The 13,086-nt window shown below is 43.4% G+C and overlaps 3 protein-coding genes across 9 annotated transcripts in view; 2 read left to right on the top strand and 1 right to left on the bottom strand.

Moving 5' to 3' along the window:
- Positions 1-13,086, top strand: part of LOC122059593 (protein DOUBLE-STRAND BREAK FORMATION) — a 131,802-nt gene that overhangs the window by 59,419 nt on the left and 59,297 nt on the right. The gene's annotated exons all lie outside the window — the stretch shown is intronic.
- LOC122059589 lies at positions 5,229-8,070 on the top strand. Its single transcript, XM_042622463.1, has one exon. It carries the CDS (start codon positions 5,830-5,832, stop codon positions 7,915-7,917), a length of 2,088 nt encoding a protein of 695 aa, XP_042478397.1. The 5' UTR covers positions 5,229-5,829; the 3' UTR covers positions 7,918-8,070.
- LOC122059590 (WPP domain-interacting protein 1-like) overlaps positions 12,187-13,086 on the bottom strand; it is a 10,896-nt gene continuing 9,996 nt past the window's right edge. For all 4 annotated transcript variants that reach the window (XM_042622465.1, XM_042622467.1, XM_042622464.1 and 1 more), the window contains one exon: positions 12,187-12,818. In XM_042622465.1, coding sequence (XP_042478399.1) covers positions 12,262-12,818 — 557 coding nt within the window. In that variant the 3' untranslated portion in view covers positions 12,187-12,261. The remainder of the gene's footprint in view (positions 12,819-13,086) is intronic.

The raw sequence follows: 13,086 nt of genomic DNA, 5'->3' as shown, positions 1-13,086 counted from the left end.
CGGTGTAGTCTATGCATATCCTCCACTTTCCGTTGGTTTTCGGAACCATGACCACATTGGCTAACCAGGTCGGGTACTTTACTTTCCTTACAAACCCCGCGGCTAGGAGTTTGTCAACCTTATCATTGATGATGGTGTTCCGCTTAGTCACGAAGTTCCTACGCTTCTGCTGGATAGTCTTAAAGCTAGGGTTAATGTCCAGACTGTGCTCGACTATGGTCCTAGAGATGCCGGGCATATCAAAAGCCTTCCATGTGAAGATATTAGAGTTTTCATCGAGGAAGTTGAAAATCTCGTCGCGGCGCTGGGAGCTCAGCAATGCTCTGAGTGGAATGGTTTTTTACGGTTAGACCTCAGTGATTGGGACAGTAAGCAGTTGTTCTACTGGCTCGGCTTGGGTCATGAGGTTTTCATCTTGACAATCAACAATTTCTACTATACATGCTAGGCCCGAGCATGGTTTCTTAACAGATTTTATGAAGTTGGCATAGCATTCTCGGGATTCCTTCTGGCTGGACTTCCATTCCCTGACTCCATTGCTGGTGGAAAATTTGACTTTCATGTGCTTAGTGGACACAATCGCCCCAAGGCCATTGAGACCAGGTCGGCCAAGGATTGCATTGTAGAGTGAGGCGATCTTGGCAACCATAAAAGAAACAATGGTAGTGGCTGTCTGAGCTCTACTGGTGTGCCTGAAAATCTGCACAAGCCTGGAGTTGGCTTTAGGGTCCTAGTGCCAAGTCCTAGTTTTATGAAGGCTTCGTAGGACATGAGGTCAACGGAGGCTCCTGTGTCCACTAGGACCCTATGGAAGTGGTGGTTGGCCACCACTTATTGAACTATGACAACGTCATTGTGAGGCCAGTTCAACTCTTCCAGATCTCTGTCAGAGAACGTAATAAGTGGATCCGTTCTGAGGACTTTGACAGGCTGTTCCGTGATGCATACAAACCACGTGTGTGCTTTGGCTTTTCTGACTGATTCCATCGTGGGTCCACCCATGATTGTTAGAATTGTAGGACCCACTGGCTAATTATCGTACGCATCAGCTATGTCCGTGGCTAGTTCCTTTGGTGGCTCAGCCTATCTCGGCTTAGCCTTATATCATCTCTCCTTGGCTCGGGCTGGTTCCCTCCATATTTCTGCTTCAAATACTTGTTAAGGTATCCAGCCTTGATGAGCTCATCAATTTCCCTTTTCAGAGACTTGCAATCTTCAGTGTCATGCCCATGGTCTCGATGGTATTGGCAGTACTGGTTAGGGTTCCTCTCCCTTGGTTTAGTCGTCATTGGCCAGGGCCAACGAAAATACTTCTGATCCTGGATCTCTAAGAGCAGGTTTGTTCGGGAACGATCAAGTTCATATCGCTCGGGTTCATCAGTGTCAAGTGGCCGATCTGTTCTATTCTTCTTCGGCTCACGGGAATCGTCCCTAGGCCTCAGAGTCCTTTTCTTCTCCTTCTTTGACTGATCACCCCTGTCAGCTATCCCTCTGGTGGCCAGGACTTCCTTCATGTTGACGTATTTATTGCACCATCTTAATAGCTCGGGCATTGTTTCTGGAAAGTCAAGGGCCAGAGACTGGACCAGATCAAGGTGCATTACCCCGTTTTTTACCTCTAGTGTCGCCTTGGTGAATCGGACAAGGAACTCTCTTATAGTCTCTCTTGCTCCCTGCCTTATGTTCATCACATTTTACGTAGTTTGCTTCTACTTCATACTTGCTTGAAAACGTGTGAGGAACGCTCTTGTCAGCTCTTCATAGCTGCGGATGGACTGGGGCCACAATTTCAACATTCATACCAACACTGCTCCTTTTAATGAGGCTACGAAGGCTCAACAAAGAATGGCATCTGACCTACCATGAACCGTCATGGTCAAGCTCTAATACAACAGATGATCATAGGGATATGTGGTGTCGTCATATCCATTGAAGATGGGTATCTTGAAATTTGGGGGTAGCTCAGCATCTATCAGTTCGTCAGATAGTGCATTATGGGCCGGAGTTACAGTTATGTCGACCGGGTGCCTTTGCCTCTGCATTCCTTCTACTCACTCAATGAGGCGCTAGATGCGGCTCTCCAGATCATCCCTTCTCTCCTCAGCTCAGAGATCCGAGGATCGGCTTACCCTTTCACCTCTTTTGGGGCTTTTTCCTCGGCCTTGGTGACCTCTAGGCCGATCCTGATCTTATCGTGGTGTGCCTCTGGTCGGCCTGATGGGCGAGTACTGACCCCCATGGGGTTGATCTCGCCGAGCTGTCCTCTGAGAGTTTTCATGTTCTTCTCTGTGCGGACGCATGCCTCTAGTGAGTCTTTGAGGTGACAGTTGGCATCTTCCTACCCGGGGTGGGGATCTATAGACATCATGTGTCTCTGGGCTCCGATGACGCACAGAACGATGAGCTCTCCCATTCTAGGTAGGAACGAGACCTTGCCTGCGCCCCTCGATAAGAGAGTGGAGTGGTACCAAGTGAACAGTGCGTGATATTCTGGCCGACCCCCTCCTTGCTTTTGATTGAGGGGTGACACTGTTATCAGAAGATTCATCGTTGAGTTGTCTGCCCGGAACAGGTTTAGGCGACTGAGCTGAACTAGTCCGTGGCATTGGAAGTGCCGAGCCGAATTGATGTATGAAGTCCCACACCAATGTGTTTGTCGCTAACACCTGTAGCTGCAGGCTCTACATCTAGTCTTCCATGTTTGGGTGAGTTACTTCGGATGATGGGATATGGCGAGATAGCTGAGGGTTTTGCTCGTGCTGATCCCCCTCTCCCTGGGTAACTTGCGCAGTAGACCTGGTTTGCTGGGGTCCTCATGGAGGGGTCTCTGTTGAGACATTCTCCTGCTCTGCCATTGGTGGTGAATGGGGACGTTCAAGTGGTAACTCGCGGGTGGATCTTACTCATGTTGTCGTAAAAGAAACGACATTCTCATTCCTTAATTGCATTAGTCCAAGGTGACTTTTTGTAACTATTCTCACGGACGGCGCCAATCTGATGTGGCAAAAATTGACTGGATGATCTTCCCTGTAGTTCCTGGTGCTCCAGCCGACCTGCACAGAAGGGAGAACAAGGGAGAGCCGGGCTGACCCGACAGTGGACTCTCATATGCCTAAGTCAGATCCTTCCACAGCAGATGCTCAAAAGAGATTTTTCAGTAAAAAAAAAGTGATCGATCCCCATGATGGATGCTTATCGTGATATTTATAGGCTGCTGATGGAGGAAAAATGGAAGACGTTTGTGTAGAGTCTTGTTTAGGCGTAGAGTCCTTGAGGGGAGTGGCTCTGTGTTTCTGGGAATATTTCGGGTCCTAGGGTATCCCAGGGGAATATTCTCCTCTAATCTTGGAGATGCCAACTGTGTGAGGGGTAGATGTCTCTGGTGACGTGTAGTTGATAGAGTCCTATCCTTGTGAATAGGGATTACGTTTCTTAAATATAGGAGAGCACGTTTCTGGGAACCTTGTTATTGATGGAGTGCCGAGGTGGCAGCACGGCCTGATGGAGTGCCTAGAAGGCAGCTCGGGCTGATGAGATGCTGAGGTGACAGCTTGGGCTAATGGAGGGCCGAGGTGGCAGCACAGCTAGATAAGGTATCAGTGTAGCATTGGTCAAGACGCTCCTTGCTCGTGCCGAGGTGGGGAGAAATACCATCATCAGGTGTCAAAAAAATTTGGTAAAAAAAAAGAAGTAAGTAAAAGTAAAAGCCACGAAAGCCAAAGCGTTTTGAGTTTGGAATGAAGGAGAATGAAGTGAAAATAGAAAGCAAGTGTAGAAGCAATTCTTAATTATCATTAATGATTGTTGAAAACTAAGAATTACTGAATAAGAAGGTGATCAACTGGAGGTGGGGGGTTGTCAATGGATCGTGGACTACAGGAGTCCTTGACTCAGCAATCCACTCAACCCATCCACTCCAGGAGTTCAATGTCTCCTGTATCCCCCGAGGGCAATGAGAAATGGGCAAAGGGGCAATGTGCATGCATGGATGAAATAAGGGAAGAGAAAACCGAGACACCGAGTCACCGAGAGGAGTTGTCCTTAATTAAAGTTCTCTCTGAATTAATTGAAAAACAATAAAGAGCTTTACTTAATTGTAGGTATATTGGACGTTAAACTTATAACCATAATAAAAAATTAATAGGAATAATAATCTTCATCAGAAGAAGGGAACTGAAGAGTTTCTTTCTCGTTTTTGTTACACCTTGCCTTAGCTCATCAGCTTTCTTTCTTTCTTTCTTTCTTTCTTCCTGTCCATCCATGATCCATCCATCTGTCCATCTATCCCTGAATTTAAATTCGGAATAGGGACTCAAATCGGCCATTGTTGATTGAAATCAGCTGGGAATAGGTCCTAAATACCCTAGAATCAGCCCCTCAGTTATGGAATCCAGCGATTTATTCCCAATAATCAGCCTTAACTTTCAGTTATGGGATCGCACTGAGCGATTTGGTCCAAAAAACCCCTAAAATTGGCTGTTTTAAAACGTCCAAAATCAGGATCGATCACTGTTGATTCCTATTTGAATAAGCTGATTTGACTGATATGATTTCAATTTGTAAAACATTGATTCATGAAGGGTGGGAGGGGGATTGGAATTTAAGATGGCAGATATAAAAAACAAAAAAAAAAAGTGAGGATGATTTTAAAGATGCTACAAACTCGGAAAGAATCCCACAGAAATAAAAAGTTTACTTAAAAAAACATAAGAAAGTTTCCATTCATATCTGAAGATTTTTTTAGTGGAGCTGGGAGATTTTCACCAATTTTTTGTTTTTTCCTTTTTGAAAAACAAGCTAAAGAAAACTTTCCCTATGAATAAAAGAAGAAAAAAGAAAATAAGAGGAAAATTTATATTTTTGGGCAGATATTGAAGGATAATTGGAGTGACTGGGAGAGTGTGAGAGAGGAGTCGAAAGATTGTAAGAAGAAATTGTTAGTGTTCGATAGAATTTGAAGAATTAATTTGGCTTATAATAGCGTGGGAATATTGACTTTTTTTTTTTTGGGAAGATTTTGAAAGTCCGAGTCTCCTTTTTTAAGTATGTTGATAATTATCCTTTGCGTGTTTGATTCATTCCTTCTTCTATACCAATATATACGAGACCTTAAACTTTAAAGAGTAAGTGAGTGAGTGAGTGAGTGAGTGAGTTGAGTCATGGCCTCATGGGGGTTTAAATAGAAAGGGAATAAAAAACGGAATAAGAGGCAACAAAAAGGATGAGGACAGTGAGGAGGCAGGGAGCAGAGAGTAGGGAGTAGTTATTACTTTGGATTTGGAGGAAGAAGAAGAAGAAGAAGAAGAACGTGACAGTCAAATCTTGGTTCTTTCGTTCGTTCCTTCTTCGGAGAGCAGTTATTGGGTTTTTTCTTGCCTTCTCCATTAATCTCCGTTGATCTTGATTTCTTCATCTACGAGTTTTCTTCTTCAACTCCTTATATTGGATGCTTGCGCCCTTTTTCAATCTTCTTGATCAGCTCCACACTACTCCATTGACGACGATATTCCGCAGAGAGAGAGAGAGAGAAAGAGATATGATCGTACGTCTTCAGCTAGTTCCAATCTCCATTGATCTTGTTTTTCTGTGTTGATCATCACCTCATCCTCGATGATCCTTTGAATACTTCAAATCGTCGTCTTGCAGTCCTTTTCATCTTTCACTCTTTCTTTCTGTCTTCCTTTTTGGGTTAAATCGTAGTCGTAATCGTAATCGTAATCGTAATCGTAATCGTAATCTACGGGTGCTGACCTAAGCTGTTCCATCAGTTTTTTTTTTTTTTTTTTTTATTAGTATTATTTTTAAGCTTCTTTATTCCCATTGTTCTTCATGGATGTTCAAAAGAGCCCAGGTCAGCAAGAACAATTCTTGCTACAGAGGGAGCGAAAGGCCGATAATCTTCCTGGGTCTTGGTCATCGAAGCGATCGGTGTCCCCTAGCAAGAAGGCCCTACGGATCAAGCTCAAAGTAAACAGTCACAATGGTCACGGCGGCGCCTCAGATTTCAGCAGTCATGAAGAACAGAAGGGCCACACGGCCCACAATCACAACCTCAACCAATGCTCAGGAAAGGAGAATCGAATCTGCAAGGTCTGCAAAAAGGGCTTCAGTTCAGGAAGGGCTTTGGGAGGGCACATGAGAGTTCATGCACAGTTGGTGCAGGAGAAGAGACAGGAGGAGGAGGAGCAGCTGCCGCAGTTCCAATTCCAAGATATCCTCCCAATCTCCCCTGATACTAACAAGAACAACACCACTACTCAGATTATCCCCAATAAGCATCACCATGGAAACAACAAGAAATCTGTCATTGGCAGTTATGGCGGCGCAGCTGGTAGGCCCATGAACTCGATGAACTCGAGAGCTCACATTCATCCCAAGTCGACGAAGATGATGAAGACGACTATTGATCATAACAGCAATAGCAGCGACCCTAGTTGTTTTCTTTGTGGAAAGAATTTCCGATCGATGAAGTCGTTGTTCGGTCACATGAGATGCCATCCCGAGAGGGAATGGAGAGGAATTCAGCCTCCACTGCCGCCATCTCCATCTGATCCACCTCCACAGATACTAGCAGCTCCCAAGACCACTAGCATTTCCTCCGCCTCCACTCTCTCAGATAAAGATTCCAGTGGTAGTGCCTACCGGTACCATCATCACGGCGGAAAGTTAAAGACAAACACAACCACAGATGATCATCAACTGGGTTCTTCCCTCTTGAGCACTGCCCGCTCAGCTATTAATCTTGCAAAATCCCTCTCCAGCTGGTCCATCACTGCTAAGAGGGGCCGCCAAGCCATCCATGCTGCTGTTCCTCCTCCTTCCGATACCGCTTCCGCTTCCGCTTCCGCGGAGGAGCAGCAGCCTATGCCCACCGATGCCGACACCGACGCTGCCTATCAACTTATGATGCTTTCTCACGACAATCCTCTGTCTCCGGCTTTCCCATCACATTCATATCCATACTCAAGCTCAGATAGAATTGAGGACCCTCTTCAAACCATGGGGGACTTGTCAAAGAGGCGAAGAAGGGATGACGACAATGAGGACGGCGACGAGTCACAATCAGCTGGCGCACGAAACTCAGAATACCTACCTCAACCCATCATCAGGAAAATCGAGGAGGACGACGACGACAAGGAAGATGAGGGAGAGTTGGGCAGCAAGACCTCCACTGATGATGATTACAGCTCACTCATCCGAGGCCATCGACCAGATGAGTCCGATCAGCTGTCTTGCATGTTTGAGATGGCTTTGGGCCAGAAGGTGAAGAAACATATGAGGAGGAAGAAGAAAAAGATGAAGTTGAGAGATCTGGAAAGGGTCATCGTGGTGGAGATGGGTCCGATTGATTACAAGAAGCAGCAGCATGACCCAACGACACCGTCGTTGTCTGATAGATTCAAGTGCAGGACTTGCAATAAAACCTTCCCTTCGCACCAAGCCCTAGGTGGACACAGGTCAAGCCATAAGATGAGCAAGAACGTCCCAATCATAACCACCACCGATGTGGACGACGATTTGACGATTGACCCAAGTTCAACCGGAGGAGGAGAAGAATCGAAGACACAGGCACAGTCGCCCTATCGCTGCAAAATTTGCAGCAAGACGTTCCCGACGGGTCAGGCACTTGGAGGGCACCAGAGGTGTCATTGGACGGGCCTAGCCGAAGCAGTTCATCCCTCCAGCTCCGTCGCATCACCGGAGGAGGATATCAGTAAGGCAGGGGAGCGTATGATGTTAGATTTCGACTTGAACGAGATGCCAGCGGCAGCCATGGAAGAGGATGATGATGATGATGTTGATGAAGAAGTGGTCAAGTCTGTCTGTTTCACTCAATCTCAGAGTCTGGGCATCGCCGCCATTACTACTGCTAATAATAGGCCCGGGCAGGTAGCTGCTGATCATGCATGTTCTTAATTCCAACAATTGGGCAACTGAGAGCGACCAGAAACCTCTCTAGTTTGTGCAGCTTCCATGGTTGACTACTACTCAAGGAATAAGGAAAGGTGAATTAATTAGTACTCCAAAACAAAGCTAATTAAAGGGTTTTATTTTTTATTTTATTTGATATTATTTTGGTCTCATTGTTTGGGATGGATGAAAAGGTTGCATCAACGTACAATTAAAATGGACAAAATTAAAGTTGATTTGTTTCTGTTTCTTTTTTTTTTTTGGTCGTCAATTGAAATAGTTTCTTATTCTAGCTAGTACTTGCACTAGCACTAGCACTAGCAGTAGCACTAGCAGAGCAGTTGAATTTACAAATTTCAGCCGAGGAGGCAGGAAGGAATAATAAGCTTGTTCGTTTTGTGTTAAAAGACTAGGAATAATAAGCTTGTTCATTTTGGTGTTAAAAGACTAGAGTATTGATGGATGAATGATATTGAATAGTAGAGTGGTTGGGATTGAGTGAGCTGAGCTGGTCATATCAATCCTCTTTCTTCACAAATTAGAGTTGGGTATCGAGTCTATATTAACATGGATCGAATATTGTTCTTTGTTTCTTCTTCGCTGCCTGTAGGAGGGTTATACATTACAGAGTACTTAAAGAGATGTTAGGAGTTATAATAGAGTATTAATAGAACCTTACACTGTTCTGTTTTGTTCACGTTCGTGTAGTAGCTAGGTGGTGTAGTAGTAGTAGTACTAGGCCAACATCTCATTAACACTGAATGATGAGTCAAATGAGAATGGGAATTGCTTGCCAACCTCTTTCCACCAAAAACGAAAAATAAGAAAGACTTATGAAGCTCTTTTACATTCTTCCTAGACACTTAGGTTATAAACTGGTGGGGTGGGTGGGTTGGTTGGTTGGTTGGGGCTGGGGGGATTTCCCACTTTTAACTCCCCACATAGAGTGACGCAACTATTAGATTCTATAGTTGATGGTGTCATCAAGCACGACAGCAGGGGCCCCAAGGAAACAATGGGAATTAATTAAGGAGGAAAGTTGGACGTGGGAAGGAGACAACAGCGTTGGTTGCTTGCTTGATTGAAGAAGAAGAAGAAGAAGAAGAAGAAGATCTTGAGAAAGTATGGAAGAGGTATGGTGTGAGTTTTTTATTACTCAAGTCATCAAAGCAGAAAAAATTCAGTAACCTATCAAGTAGATTTAAGATAGTCTCAGATAACCTCTCTCTCTCTCTCTCTCTCCCTCTATTCTGTCTTGTCTTGTTTGGCCCTTTCTTTAGGAAGTCAATATTATGTCAGAAGTAAGAAATTTCTTTCTTGGCGAAGGCCTAAAGGGTAGAGAGAGAGAGAGAGAGAGAGAGAGAGAGACAGCTCCTCACCTCACTCAGTTTTCGGATCGAATACCTCTTGGGAGTGGGGGTTGGTAACGGTAATCGTAACGGTACTGGCAATGGTTATCAAATAGAAAATAGGGGGGTTCTGGATGAGACAGCCGGTGTGCCCCGGAACGAGATCTTACCCCACTTCAGAGTGCCAGCGTGCCTTTCACGGTTGAGAAACACCTATTGTTTGGTAGCTAGGAAAAGAAAAGAAAAGAAAAAAGAAAATTGTAGATTGGTTCAAAAAATTTTTAAAAAATCTTGCCAAAAATAAAAGAAAACATGAAAAAATATAAAAACTTTTCTTTTATTCAGTTCTCTTCTAATGATAGCCAAACATACATATTTTTTTTTCTCACCAATTCATTTATTTTCTGGATTCTTTTTTCTTTTCTTTTCTTCTCTTGGCTACCAAACATAGCCTTAGGGTTCATGCTCAAATGCTTCTATTATGCCCAACGTGCCTGCGGCTGGAAAGCAGTTAGGGTTCGTACTCTGATGCTGCCAGTTGTCATGTGTGATGGGGAGGATCCAACTACGTGTGCCCCAGCCACTACCCAGGTTATGTTATGTGTCTTGGCGTGTGAAAGGATCCACACGCAGGCATCATCGTATATATCATTTTCTTAAAAGATAATGCAAAAATGTTTTGCTTGGGGGGCAGGTGATGGCCCTTGCGCCCAAACACATGGGGAGACAAAATGACTCACCGACCCCTTGTGAAGGGTAAAATGACTCTTCCATGGATGTTTCTCCATGGGTTCTCATTAGTCCTCGTGCACGTACAAGAACCACACTCACCAAATGGACACACCTCTCCAAAGATAAATATCATTATGATTGTATCTTAGCATGCGTAAGGATATGCACACACAAGTGTCATGCGAATGATTTGGATTTTAGATTAACCATTTATATCCCTAGTGGACACGGGAGAGATCAACGATGCTACAGTCTCACTGTTTGTGTTGAGTGGCGGACAATTGGACAAGGCAAAAATTCAAGAAGACGAAAAAAATGAAGGACTGAATCCACTACTTCACTAGGGTTGATATCGAAGTGCTATATCTGAAATTACATAGATGTCCTCATTAATCTTATTTTTTAATTACTTGTACTATATCTTGAATTGATCAAGTATATTTTAATATTATAAAACTATTATATAATTATAATTTTAAAATCAGACCTAAATGAATTGGATAATATGGGATCTGAAATTGAAATATCCATATCTGCATCCAATAAGCTTTGATTCGGATGCTGATTTTGTGAATACAAATTTACCTAAACGAGCAAAATTGCAAATCAAATATAGATTTTCAATTAATCATTTACATCCCTAGACATATCTATTGTATGTATGTCAAGTAGAAGTAAAACCATCATTTTGATCTGCCTTGCCAGTGAGAACTGAGAACTGAGAACTCCATGTAAACAGAAAAAGGAAAGAGAAGGCTCTTGCACTAACACTGAGCTGATGAAAACGTGTACAAAAGCATCAATATAGAGAACCAATGAAACCGTGCATAAAGGCATCAATATAGATTGAAGTTTTTAATTTCATAAGGGGCAGCAGTAATTTCACAGGGTCTAGGTGTCTGGAGTCTGGACAACCAAATAGTTCGTAAACCACTCAACCCCAAAAAAATAAAAACATAAAGATAGAAAGACTTGAGTCGGAGAAGAGACCAACACTACTTACAAGGTTAGTAACTAAACCATGTAACTTATGCGTGCGTAGCAACAAAGATCTCCGGCCTATTTTCTCTATGTTGCAACCAGTACCACGGCGGAATGGGATGATGATGAACAGGCCGCAGAACACCCACCACCCCTCCACTCTTCTTCATGGTCCACCACCACAACAACATTAACAATGGTGAACAGTAGAGCACACACCTCCCAAAACACACCCTGCAACGAATCACCTCCTCTTCTGTTTCTGAGATTTCATCACAAACCCTTCAACCAGAATGTCACAGCAGGAGAATGGCACGGCAATAAATCTGAAAAACGACTTGATGGAACTTGGAAGCTTGGTCACGGCCTCTTAGAACAAGTTTTCCCTGATTTTCTGGTTCTTTTCTCCTATATATTCAAACACAACCAACAATGCCCTTTTTTCTCCCACCTTTCCTCGGAAGAAAGCAACTAATTGGATTGCCCTCCACTTTTCCTTCCGCAGGGCATCTAGGAAAAGCGACCGAACACAGCATAATCATCTTTGATGCAAAGAACGCGTGCTAGCTACGACCAAGTTGGGAATTAATTTAGTCACTTTTACAACTTCATGCATTCAACTACCCTCCTTCGATCTTCAAAGGGCTCCTCCCAACTATCTACTTTCCAAGGTGAACTCCTTTATGATGGAGATCTCCCTTCCGTTCTCTGTCCATTTAATTCTAACTCATAGCAAGGCACCTGGGACTCTGCTATGGCTAAACTGGGCATTCCACAACCCTTAAGCGCCATGTCCCAGAAGGGGATGACAGTTACCTGGGCTATGTCTGCCTATGTAAATTTGATGCTCAAGTACAGGACCAGATTGTTTGGCCACTGCACCATTCAGATGATGATACACATTCTTTCATTGCCAGGACACGTGATGAGTGTGATAATAGCTGCGGAGGCATTACATGGCTTCATTAAGGCAACCTTCATTCCTCAACCTCCGAACAGGTTTCACCTAAATGGGTTATTAAATTACTCATTTTCCCATAACGCTCGAGGAATTCAGAGCAATATTCTTACTTAAAAAAAAAAAAATTACTGAAAATTAGTCGCACAGCTTTCTTGACACCCCCTGAGGTGACATGTAGATTTTTCCTACATTGTAACAAGGAATGGGAATTTATACTGTATTAAATTGAAAGAAAAGAAACAAGACAGGCAGTTGCTCTCTAGAAAACTTTTTAACATTCAAATTTCTATATGATGAGAATACATAGAGGAATTCTTGTTTGCACACTTATGTAGGTACAAACCCCACAGAATGGGGCAACAGCTGCAACAGAAATATCCCAAAGGCTACAAACAGCAAAATCAACTGGATAAGAAAGCAAAACGTGAACTTACAAACCCTGTTCTGCATCTCCAAAACCCCTTCAGTCTCCAGCAACTCCCCGCATGACTCCTCTAACTCCTCTGCCTGCCTCTTCAATAACACAGCACAACTTTCTGTGTCTCTGAGCCTTTCCAGCATCTGGGTTTGCTCCTCTACCAGAGAACTCTGTTCCTCAAGGAGTGAGATATGGTTTACTGAGGCAACTTTAAAATTCTGGGTTGATCTAGTAATCACCAGATAATCAACTTCAGCTTCAATCTTCTGCTTAATCAGATCCTCAAGCTCAATCTCCATCTGTCCAAACCCCTGTAGGGACTTTAGACTGCTACCCAATTCTTCTTTCAATGGCTCACTCCTATTTGTTTCATCTTCAAAATGAGATTCCATGAAGCAATGACTGGCAATGGACTCATCAGCTGGAAAAACAGTTTCTTGCCCGATCTCTCCATACATTTCTATTTCTGCAAATGGGGGGAAAAGAAAAAAAAGTTCCATCAACAAAATCCTTTGGAAATAGTCCATAGCTGCAAGGACTGTACAGACATGATGTCGGAATATTTTAATTAGAAACAAATAAGATGGTATTTGAGTGATAAAAACAAATTCTTGAAAATAAATGTTCCTGTGTGGAACTATCCATTGCTGAATACAGATGGACCAAATTCTTTTGTTTTCTTTTTGTTTTCTTTTTTCTTTTTTCTTTTTTTTTTGGGTGGGGGTGGGGAGCTT

Source organism: Macadamia integrifolia, chromosome 13 (assembly GCF_013358625.1).
Source record: "Macadamia integrifolia cultivar HAES 741 chromosome 13, SCU_Mint_v3, whole genome shotgun sequence".
In the NCBI taxonomy this organism is placed as follows: domain Eukaryota; kingdom Viridiplantae; phylum Streptophyta; class Magnoliopsida; order Proteales; family Proteaceae; genus Macadamia; species Macadamia integrifolia.
Note: the sequence above shows the minus strand (reverse complement) of the source record. Positions and strands in the feature narration are given on the sequence as shown.